Source organism: Callorhinus ursinus, unplaced genomic scaffold (assembly GCF_003265705.2).
Source record: "Callorhinus ursinus isolate GAN/ISIS: 27379988/994484 unplaced genomic scaffold, GSC_fseal_2.0 scaffold42, whole genome shotgun sequence".
In the NCBI taxonomy this organism is placed as follows: domain Eukaryota; kingdom Metazoa; phylum Chordata; class Mammalia; order Carnivora; family Otariidae; genus Callorhinus; species Callorhinus ursinus.
In genome coordinates, this window is record NW_027397104.1 from 7,923,764 (window position 1) to 7,936,239 (window position 12,476).

A 12,476-nucleotide genomic window follows, 5' to 3' on the forward strand; every position below is an offset into this window, starting at 1 on the left:
GGGGAGTGGGGAGATGGGGAAATTTTAAAAGGAAGCATTACTTTTTAGTTGCTTAAGTAGTTGCTATCTGAGATGAGTTGTATTTAGTGATACTATATGAGAAAGGATGGAAGAAACACAGATGAGGGTTAAGAGTTCCACCCATGAAGCTAAACAATCCTGCATAGAAATAGGGGCTCCGTTATTGACTACGGCTATATGACCTTTGGCAAATGACTCAAGAAGCAAGAAGGGTGCTTCCCCTGAAATGGAGACAAAAGTGCTTCAAACAGGATGTGTGGAACCCTTCCTACTCTTCCACTGTAGTTAAGGGCACATCATGACTTCGACCTTCTTCCTGGGAAATCCAGAGAATAAATGTTAGGCTAGACAGCCTTTTTTTGTGGCAGAGTAGAGGAAGTTGCTTCTGTATTGGGATTATTCTGCACTGACAGGGTTTTTCTGGGCAAGTTTTCCCCATGCAAAATGAGGGCAACATGCATGAGGGCACCACTACAGGGCTTGTCTTAGGACCCTTCAAAAATGCCACCTGGGGGAGGGTACCGGGGCCTCTGCAAAAAGTAGCTGGAGGTGACCATTCCTAGGGATGGTGGCAAGACTATTCCACCAGCACAGAATAGAAATTCACACATCCAAATCAAGGGAACCACATCAGAGATGTCCTTTGATCGTGTGAGTCCCAAAGAGCCCCAGATTTTGTCCCATAAAAGGAACCAGTTTTAAAATCTGCCAGTTCCAGCAGATACTAAGTTATCTATGAAAGCTCCAGTTAAAAAAGAAGTTTCCTGATCTCTTTACCTCTCTTGAATCAATTATAAAGGGACAATAGGGGGAAAAAAATTAAGATGCTATCGGACTAGATCTAAATCCTGCCTGTTCAATTCACTAGTTGAATGACCATTTTATATTAATCTCACTGCATTAAATCATATTAACAGCTAATTTCCATACAGATAGATACTTGCAATTATCATTTGGTTTGAAGCCTGTATAGATAATGTGAGATTCTAACAGTCTCTATCCTGGCAACTGGAGATCAAAATGCTATCCTCAGCTATTTACAGAACTGGCAATCTGCATGTAATTAATTGAGAGGTATCTACAATGTTGGGTAACTGTTCGCCTATCTGCATGAGACACTGATTATCATTACATCTGTGATTTTTGCTTAAAAGAGAGTTATCTTGTCACATAAAACACCATGGATCCTCTCCAAATCTGGCTTTCATGTTGGCCCTTCTCATTTCCACCTTGAACGCTCTTCAGGTTGAGCCTCAATATTCAAAGTTTCTATTTACACCCTACCAAAACTGAGTCAGGAGAAAAAGGTAAAAATACAATGCTTTGGAGGGTAATTGGAGATCATGTAGAAGGACAAATTTTATTCTGTAGAAAGTTCAAATCCAATTTTTCCTGCCAGGTTAGGGGTTTGATTGAACCTTGGGGTTCAATCTCAAGTTCACCTGGGGTCCTTCAAAGGACTTAGGTAACCCTGGTGAATTTCAAGACTTACACTAAAATTGATTTCTTAGTTCTCAAATGTTTTAAACAACTTTCACAACTCTTCAGGATCTGATTTTAGCCCAGACCAGTATTTCTGAATTTACAGTTCTAGACACCTTGAAATTATCACCTCAGGTGTATTTTGGACTCCTTTATTCGTTACATCTTTCCCTTTTCTTCCCCACCTCCCTCATTACCCACCTCTCCCTATGGGAAAATAGCTTTCGTGAAAAAAAGAAAAATCCTACCATTAGCTAGTGTGAAGGTTTAAAGAGATTTCTGTGCTCCCCATTTATTGTTTTGTTCCCTTACTCGGTTGCCAGTTAGAAAACGAAATTTATCATAGAATTCCCAGCACAAGCAATTTATCATTAACATCTATCAATGTAGCTGTTTCTCTCCTAAACTTCCTTTTTAAGCAGCATACAACTCTCACCTCTTCCCTTTATAGCTGGTTTTTGTTTTGTTTTTTAATGAAGGCTGCTTAAAGCTTTCCATTTCTCCTTATCACTGTGTCATTTGTTTGAGGACCTTTTTCTCCAATATTCTCCTAATCTGTACTCAGGAAATCCATGTCTTTCTTTGGCATGCTTTCTCAACAAACCAAACCATTATCCCTTTAAAAAAAAATCGGTAATGACCACTATTATTTATGCGTTAGGCACCTTACATGGACCATCTTTAATCCTGTTTATTCTGCTTTATTATCACAAATTAACAGAGGAGTTAAGAATCATAGTCATCATCAGCCTACCTATGTTCCACAGCTAACAAATATCTAACTTAGACTTGGAGCCAGGTATTTCTGGGTCCAAATTTTTGCTATTCCTATTTTTCCTTCTTTAAGTCTACTTCCTGATGTTTTGGTTTGTTTCTTACATTAATAGGACAAGCTGTAAAATAAATACCCAGCACACAAAAAGTATGAAAATACCCAACTTCACATACTAGGTTTAGAAAGGTATAATCATTGTACCTGAGAGGCCCTTTGATCAGAATTAATAGAAAGGCCCTAGTTGGGCGCCTGGGTGGCTCAGTCCTTAAGCGTCTGCCTTCAGCTCAGGTCATGATCCCGGGGTCCTGGGATCGAGTCCCGCATCCGGCTCCCTGCTCCGCGGAAAGCCTGCTTCTCCCTCTCCCACTCCCCCTGCTTGTGTTCCCTCTCTCGCTGTCTCTCTCTCTCTCTCTGTTGAAAAATAAATAAAATCTTTAAAAAAAAAAAAAAAAGAAAAAAAGGCCCTAGTCAGCTCCCTACAGATTTTAGTTCCTGCTTTATTCTTAATGAAACAAAGTTCATCTTATCAAACCTTGGTCACAGTCAGACATGACAAGAAAGCTTTGATTGTAAGGCTTCTGCTGACACTGAAAGCTAAAGGGAGTCAGCAGTTGGCCCTTCTAAGACTACAACTGAAAAATATTTGTGATGAGAACAATAAAGCACAACTTGCCTACACAGTTTCTGAAGTGCATCAAAGAACTCTGATGAGATATGGCCACAAAGTATCTACTTCTGCCTCATTGAAAGACAGTAGAACAGGAAAGGTATTCTAGATCTGAAGGGAGCTTGTCTGCTGCCTGCTTGCTAAGTACTTACCCATCCTTCGTTGTGGTGGTCCTTTACTTTGAAACAAACAAATTTTTTATTTTTTATTTTTTTAAAGATTTTATTTATTTATTCATGAGAGACAGAGAGAGAGAGAGAGAGAGAGAGAGAGAGGCAGAGGGAGAAGCAGGCTCCCAAGGAGCAGGGAGCCCGATGCGGGACTCGATCCCAGGACCCTGGGATCATGACCTGAGCTGAAGGCAGACGCTTAACCATCTGAGCCACCCAGACGCCCACAAACAAATTTTTTAAGGAAAAAATTCCAGATACTATCCATCTTAGTCGAGCTCCTTTCTGGTTAAATTGCAGCTATGGCTGAATTAGATACTGTCATTCCATATGTTAAGACACACTCAGCCAGATTAAGGGATCCAAGCAATAAAATAAACTTTCCCTAAAGTATTACCGAAATAAATCAGAAATAGGATGCCAGTTATCTCCTTACCTAGCTGGTGATATGCAGATTGGACAAACTCTGCCTGAGAAGATTAAACTCTCCAGGAGAATTTATAAAAAAAATAAATAACTCACTCTTTATCATCAATTCAAAATAAATTCAAGAGTACAGAGTATGTAATCAAACTTTTATCTTGAACATAAAGAGTCCTGTAAGTGTAACGGAAAATACATTTTCCCTGTTCTGCCAAAGAAATACTTTAAAAGTATTTGAAAGATACTATTTGCAAGGAGTAAAAACATTAAGTTGCCCAATGAACCCACACATGTTGGCCCACTGAGGGACAGACACATCGGAGGAAACCAGGAATTGCTCATCCTGTACCTGCCCTTAAGCTTGCCCTCTCAGTGAATGACACCAAGTCTTAGCCAGCTGACAAAAGGGTAGGAATCATCTTGTCATCTTCCTCTCCTACATCCCTCACCGCCCATCCATAACTAAAGCATTTCTCTATTCAGCTTCAGAACACATTTTCAATCTGTCCATTTACCCAAGCCTATTCCTATGACCCTAATTGAGACCACTTCTATTCTGGCTTGAATTAATTCAACAGCTTCAGGAGTTTCAACTTTTTCCCTCCTGCAAGTCTATTTTTCATGCCACAGTCAGATTAATCTTCCCAAAAAATATAAATCTGATCATGTTACTCTTTTGCATAAAACACTTTAGTAGCTTGCTGTTGCCCTCAGGCTAGAGTGAAAACAGCTTATCATGGTTTACAAGCCTCTTGTAAATCATTCCTCTAATTACCTCTTCGACCTCTTTTCTGTTTCTCTCCTGTATTTGCTCCAGCCCGTCTGAATGACTTTAATTCTCCAATCACAGAGGGTTTCCATTGCTTCCATGCCTTTGTACTCCCTATTTTCTTTGCCTAGAACTCTCTCTCTCTCTCTCTCTCTCTCTCTCTCTCTCTCTCCATGAAGGATGACGGTGGGGGCTAGGGAGTGAGAATGGAAATAAACTGTTGCTGGGTTTACTATGTATTTTACCTGAAGCAATTTGATGACACCTCTAAGTAGATTGTGATAAATTAAAGATGTATACTATAATCTTTTGAACAAATAAAAATAATGTACATAAACATACACAGAAGGGCTAAAGAATTGAAATGCAATACTGAAAGATTAAAATAGAAAAAGACAAAAAAGAAAGGAACAAAAAATTCAAATGGTGACAGACAACAAATAGCAAAATGGCACCCCAAAATGCAATCATTTTAGTTAACTATATTTGGTATAAGTGGACAAAACAATCTAACAAAAGGCAGAGATTGCAGAGATCGTGAGATCGATTGAAAAGCCAGAACCAACCACATGCTGGCTATAAAAGAAACTCTTAACTACAGAGACACAAATAGGTTGAGAGTTAAGGATGGAAAAAGATATACCATGAGAACATTAAGCTCAAAGCTAGAGTGGCTACAGTAATCCTTCAAAATGAGTTGAAGACAAGTATTACTAGAGACAAAGATGGACTCTTTCTTTTTTTTTTTTTTAATTTTTTATTGTTATGTTAATCACCATATATTACATCATTAGTTTTTGATGCAGTGTTCCATGATTCATTGTTTGTTCAAAACACCCAGTGCACCATGCAAAACGTGCCCTCCTCAATACCCATCACCAGGCTAACCCATCCCCCCACCCCCCTACCCTCTAGAACCCTCAGTTTGTTTTTCAGAGTCCAAAAGATGGACTCTTTCTAATGATAAAAGATCCGTAAAACAATCTCAGTAGGTTTTGAAGGATGGAAATGTTGCAGAGCAGTTCTCTGACCACAACAGAATTAAATACATAAAATACAGTAAGATTCTAGAAAAGATCTAACTACATACTTGGAATAAGGTAACTCTATCCTAAACAATCCATCAGCAAAAAAGAAGCATAAACTAAAAAAAAAAAAAAAATGTTGTCACTGAATAAGTTTTATATATATATATATATATATATATATATATATAAAAACTTCTGAAATGCAAGTAAGCATTTTAAAAGCTTATATTAGAAATGAAGGTCCAAAATCAATGATCTAGGGTTCCACCTTAGGAAGATAAGAAAACCAGACGAGCCAACCCAAACCTGATGAACCTGTACCAAACATCTGTGCACACTAAATTATTTCCTTATGATATATCGTCAGAAAAAAAAAATACGGCTCATCAGATCAGTCCTCTTCTGGAAGCAGTAGCTATGTTTATGGCAAAGATTGTGGTGATAGATTCACAGATGTCTACTTACCTCCCAACTCCTCAACTTGTATACATTAAATATATAATTTTTTGTATGTCCATCATCCCTCAATGAAGTGGCTTTTAAAAATTCAAAGTTGGGGAAAAAAATGGTTCAAAGGGATGCACATATTGAACTTAGATATATTTAAGTTTAATGTATCCAGTAACCTCCTCACTGTTGCCCCTGAACCTCCTGAAGGCTCTACCTGTTTTCTATTCCATCAGTTCCTTCTACTCTTGTTAATTCTGGGTAAAAATAGGGATTGAACTTAGGTAAAAATGATTTGTTCCTGTTGTTTAACCTGCATTTCTTTGCTTACTAGTGAGGTTGGTCATCTTTTCATATATTGATTAGCTGTTTTTAGTGTTTATTACATTCATTGCCTCATTTTCTATTGACATTTACCTCTTTTCCTTGTTGATTAATAAGAGCTGTTTAATACCAAGTTGATCATGGTCTTTGGGTGTTCAATGTGCATGTTGTTTACTTGTTATGCTATTATTTTTTAGATGCATACAAATAGACCATTTTCTTTCATGGTGTCTGGCTTTATTCATAGAAAATGCTTTTCAATTCTATTATAAAATTATTGAATTTTCTTCTAATACATTATCTGTTCATGCATTCTAGTTCTTAATTCATCTGGAATTTATTTTATTGGACCAAATGAAGTTGTGTATCTTTTCCCACTAAATATCTAGCCAATCATTTATATCTTTCTCACTGAATTAAAATGCCCACTTTCACCTATACTAACTTTTCAAATATACTTTAATTCCTTACTTTGTTTCATTGGCTGTATTTTCATGTAGTGTACTGCTTTATTTTTGATATCTGGTAGGGTCTGTTGCCATTACTACTGTTTAATATTTCTGATTACTCTCATATTTATCTTCTTTCAAATGAACTTTCAAATTTCTCAATATATACATAGATCACAGAGATATATTTGGATTTGAAAAACAATGTCTTTATAATATTGAATCTATTAAAATAAATAGTATATGTCTCTTTTTTCTAAGTTTTGTTTTCTTAGTAGGGCTGAGTGTTTGTCATAGTCTGTATTTCTCATTAAATTATTCTAAGGAATATAATATTTTCAGAGATGCTGTGACTAATCCTTTGTGACGATATTTTCTAAATGTTTTTATTTTGTACCATGTTAATTTATTCTCCTATTCTCATCACTTTTCAGGTAATTTAGACATTAATTTGATCTACAAACAATGCTAGTTTTACCCCATCTTTTCCAATAATACCAACTCCTATGTTCCTAGATAATGGATTTTGGAGCACTGTCTGAATCTTTGCCTTGTTCTTACATTTAGGGGCACTTCTCTAGTAATTCACCATTAGGGTTGATCCTAGTTATTTTTTTTATGGATATATTTATTTAGATGTAGACATACCTTTACATGGAGATATAGACATACATGTGAACACTGTGAATGGAGAATTGTACTTTCAATTGCTCTTTTAGGAGTGAATACTGAAGTTGATCAAATACCTTTTTATCTAAAAATACTGTTTTACACTACTGAGACTTGTGTAAAATATGGTGTTTGTGGATGAAGTGTACCCCACAGGATCTCATGTGGAGAAGCAAAGCTCAACAACACACGTCTTGCTATTCAGTTGAGCAGTAAGTTCAGTGTCTGCTTAAATATCTACAGTTAAATAGGTATCAAATGATATTGGAAAGGAGTATGCTTTAAGTTCAGTTTAATATGTTCACTGGGTTTGAAATTGAATATGAAAGGATAGTTCTTTTTTTTCCTTAAAATTACGACTCTTCCCACTCTTAAAGCATTTTCATCATCAGAGCCCTTATGGTGCTTTGATTCCATCTCTTCCCTACAACAAACACAAAGCAAAGAGATTTTGAGGATCTTTTCACTTACCTCAAAAAAGAAAACCCCTTCATAAATGAAGACTTACTGAATGCTGAAGGATGTATACCTTCTAAGGGGCAGTTTTTAATAGAAAGCTTATATCTGAAGGAAATAAAGCCTCAACCTCTTGTATTGAATGTAACTTTTTGTTTGTACTTTGAACCTAAGAGCCTGATATCAAATGAAGCTTCTATTAGCTTCATTTTGAGCAGAGGATGATATCCCAACATTACAGATGCAGACACTGATTCAAGCTGAATAGGTTTCCTCTTAGCCATTGACCTCTGTTGCTTGAGTTTGAGTTCAACATGGAGCCTTTTGTGAAATGCATGCTGTTGTGCCTCACATCCTGTGCCAGACGGTGTATTAGTCTCCTTATAATTGTTCAATACTGACATTGTCCTAATTCTAGGATGCTATTACTATCGTCATCCTCATTTAACAGCCAAGAAAACCAACGTACAGAGAGGTGCATTAACTTACCCCCTGTGGCTAAAAAGGGTAGCCCTCGGGTTCAATCCCAGATCAGTGTGATTCCCAATCCAGGGTCCTTTCCATCGTACTTGCTGCCTTCTTGATGTCCCTTTACCTATCCATGTCCTAACTCAACTTCTCTTCCTGCCTCCTCCTGCAGGCCCGTGACCAAGGTGTAGACTAAGAGGTGGAGTCATGCTTCACACGGCCATATCATGTTGGCAGCCATTCCTGGGTCTGGCTGTGGTGTTCGTCTTCATGGGTTCCACCATTGGCTGTCCCGCTCGCTGTGAATGCTCTGCCCAGAACAAATCCGTTAGCTGCCACAGAAGGCGGCTCATCGCCATCCCCGAGGGCATTCCCATCGAGACCAAAATCTTGGACCTCAGCAAGAACAGGCTGAAGAGTGTCAACCCTGAGGAGTTCACATCCTATCCTCTGCTGGAGGAGATAGATTTGAGTGACAACATCATCGCCAATGTGGAGCCAGGAGCTTTTAACAATCTCTTTAACCTTCGTTCCCTCCGCCTCAAAGGTAACCGCCTGAAACTGGTCCCCTTAGGGGTCTTCACGGGGCTATCCAACCTCACCAAGCTGGACATTAGTGAGAATAAGATTGTCATTTTACTGGACTACATGTTCCAGGACCTGCACAACCTGAAGTCTCTAGAGGTGGGGGACAATGATTTGGTTTATATATCACACAGGGCCTTCAGTGGGCTCCTGAGCTTGGAGCAGCTCACCCTGGAGAAATGCAACCTCACAGCTGTACCAACAGAAGCCCTTTCCCACCTCCACAGCCTCATTAGCCTGCATCTGAAGCATCTCAATATCAACACTATGCCCGTGTATGCCTTTAAAAGACTGTTCCACCTGAAACATCTAGAGATTGACTATTGGCCTTTACTGGATATGATGCCTGCCAATAGCCTCTATGGTCTCAACCTCACGTCCCTCTCGATCACCAATACCAACCTGTCCACGGTCCCCTTCCTTGCCTTTAAACACCTGGTATATCTGACCCACCTTAACCTCTCCTATAATCCCATCAGCACGATCGAAGCTGGCATGTTCTCGGAACTGATCCGCCTTCAGGAGCTTCATATAGTGGGGGCCCAGCTCCGCACCATTGAGCCTCACTCCTTCCAAGGGCTCCGCTTCCTTCGTGTGCTCAATGTGTCTCAGAACCTACTGGAAACTCTGGAAGAGAATGTCTTCTCCTCCCCTAGGGCTTTGGAGGTCCTGAGCATCAATAACAATCCACTAGCCTGTGACTGCCGTCTCCTCTGGATCCTGCAGCGGCACCCCACACTGCAGTTCGGGGGCCAGCAGCCCATGTGTGCTGGCCCCGACACCATCCGTGAGAGATCATTCAAGGATTTCCACAGCACTGCCCTTTCTTTTTACTTTACCTGCAAAAAACCGAAAATCCGTGAAAAGAAGCTGCAGCATCTGCTAGTGGATGAAGGGCAGACGGTCCAGCTCGAATGCAGCGCTGACGGAGACCCTCAGCCTGTCATTTCCTGGGTGACACCGCGCAGGCGTTTTATCACCACCAAGTCCAATGGAAGAGCCACCGTGTTGGGCGATGGCACCCTGGAAATCCGCTTTGCCCAGGATCAAGACAGCGGGATGTATGTCTGCATCGCTAGCAATGCAGCGGGGAACGACACCTTCACGGCCTCTTTAACTGTGAAAGGCTTCACCTCAGACCGCTTCCTTTATGCCAACAGGACCCCTATGTACATGACGGACGCCAACGACACCATGTCCAATGGCACCAATGCCAATACGTTTTCCCTGGACCTTAAAACAATACTGGTGTCTACAGCCATGGGCTGTTTCACATTCCTGGGAGTGGTTTTATTTTGTTTTCTCCTCCTCTTTGTGTGGAGCCGAGGGAAAGGCAAGCACAAAAACAGCATTGACCTCGAGTATGTGCCCCGAAAAAACAATGGTGCTGTTGTGGAAGGGGAGGTGGCTGGACCCAGGAGGTTCAACATGAAAATGATCTGAGGGGCTAGCGCTCACACTGTTGTTTCCAGGTCGGTGTCGGTCACCAGTGAGATAGCTGGCACAGTCAATTACTAGGTGAAAAGGTGGCCTCGGGCGGCTGCCCCTGTGTCCAAGCAGGGTCCACAGAGGCAGGACTTCGTCTGGAGACTCTCCACTGAGAGGCAGGCAGACACGTGTCACAGCCCTTCACAGTGGGATTCTAATTGTTTGCGTTGCAAATATTGGCATTCTGGGGATCTCAGTAATGAACCTAAACCTTCAGCTCATGCTCACGGACAGTTACTCAACCTTTTCTACCACGGCAAAAACAAAAGGAAAAAAAAAAAGAAAGGAACAACCTACAATGTAGGATTTACGTATTAAAAAGACACATTTGTCTAAAACATACTCTACAGAAAAATTTGTATCTATGATTCTCATTTGTTAAAGCCTTGCATCATACCGTATTGTTGATTCAGCACCACAAAGAAATCAGTATATTCTTTACTTTTTTTTTTGAAACATATATGCTGTATATGTTTTAAAGCAATATGAATGAGAGGTTGTGCTTTTAGTTACTCACCACTATAGATCCAAGTGTGATATCACCTTGCTTTCCATACAGATGACCCTGAGACTAGATCCCTGGAGTTATGGGCGGAGAGATGCGGAATGATGCGTTTGTCTGATGTAGGATGCCAAGAAATAGAGCCCAAGGCAAAACTGCTCAACTCTGTTAACTTCTGTTACTATAAATAAAGGCATGTGCCTAGTTTTGATACAGAATGGAATATTTTTTATACTTGTGATATCACCCTGGACCAGTTTACTGTAACAAAGCCCTTGGTTTCTCCGGAAGGTTGTATGCCACTAGTTGTACCTGTAAAATGCAAGGTAGGTGTTCATGATGAAGATGATCCATTTAAACACAACTTGATTTTACTTTCATCAGTTACTACTACTGGGTTAACAGGAAGAGCATGTAGTTGTTATCTATACTCATAGGGTAATATTTACCTTGTAGAGGAGAGCAAGAATTTGGAATATGCAAAACCTTGGTGGATAAAAGGGAGTTCTTCTCAGATGCCAGCACAAACCAGGGTGATCCAGGCATCACGTGATGTTAACGCAACTAAAGATCTCTTACAATGATAGCTGTCTGAAGGCTGGATTGCTGCCAGTCAAAGGAAATATCCAGCTACCACTACTGTTTTCTATTCAAATATTTACTGTACGTATAGTATTACCTTGAATGGGTAACTTCAGGGCTTTTCCCTGCTTCCTTTTAGCTTGAGAATTATCTTGTGTACACAAGAGGAATCTGTCTCATTGTTAAAGACGGGAGGAGAAACAAGGTGAATTAAAAAGCACTTAGTTTTTTCCTCTACTCTGTAGAGGAAAAAACTAAGTTCAAGAGCCCTACCGATAGGTTAAATTGTGCAGATACTTTTACCCCTCTGACCCAAGGATCTCAGTCCAGTTCAGTTTGTATTAATGATTGTTACTGAGAGTTAAAACATTATAACGTTTGTTTGTTTTTTAATGGCATCCTGCCCCTACCACCAGTGATCTGGTTCCAATGAGACATAATTCCATTTGGCTAAATATTCAGTGAATGCCTTTCAAGGCATATATTCATATGACCCAAGAAAGCACTGAATACAGAGTGGATTCATGAAATGTGATCTATTTAATCAGCAAAGGAGAGATAGGAAATGGCTATACTTTGTAAATTTTGAGAGGGATCTGAAAGTGACCCCCTTTTGGACAGTGAATAAGAAGTTTCTAAGGTTTGTTTCTTGACATATCCTCCTGGGGGGTTGACTTTCAAAAAGCTGGGTTTTGTTCGTTTGTTTGTTTTTTTGGTGGCATTTGAAATTTTGAGGAGCTTCGATAAAATTAAATTGACCCCAATAAAGAAGTGACAGGTCCAGAAATTGTTTTGCCGATTGGATAGTAGCACAGTTAAACCCCTTTCTCCCTTAATAAAGGGTGGAAATGAGACAGAAAGATTGAAGAATTGCCTGTTGAAGTCATTTTTCATTTGACTTTCCTAATGGCCATCATAGATCTTTTAGAAATTCATTTTCCACTTTTGGAAATTACTTTATATTACATATCCAATAATACAAATCAAGACTTTTTTGCAATTTCTATTTCCTGTGTGCAGGTGGAATGGGGTCTTTCAAACTGAAAAGAAAAAGTGGAGAGCTACTCCTCCACAACTTAATAGGAAATACTTCATCTTAATTTTGCAACATCATAATTGCAACCCATTGTCCAACAACAAGAGACACATGGAGCAATTAATAAAAGGGCCT

General features: G+C 39.6%; 1 protein-coding gene across 4 annotated transcripts in view; it reads left to right on the plus strand.

Annotated features, from left to right (window-relative positions):
- Nucleotides 1-10,927, plus strand: part of LINGO2 (leucine rich repeat and Ig domain containing 2) — a 1,267,465-nt gene extending 1,256,538 nt beyond the window's left edge. For all 4 annotated transcript variants that reach the window (XM_073881319.1, XM_073881317.1, XM_073881318.1 and 1 more), the window contains one exon: nucleotides 8,321-10,927. In XM_073881319.1, the coding sequence (XP_073737420.1) occupies nucleotides 8,356-10,176 (1,821 nt within the window). In that variant the 5' untranslated portion in view covers nucleotides 8,321-8,355 and the 3' untranslated portion in view covers nucleotides 10,177-10,927. The remainder of the gene's footprint in view (nucleotides 1-8,320) is intronic.
- The last annotated feature ends 1,549 nt before the right edge of the window (nucleotides 10,928-12,476 follow it).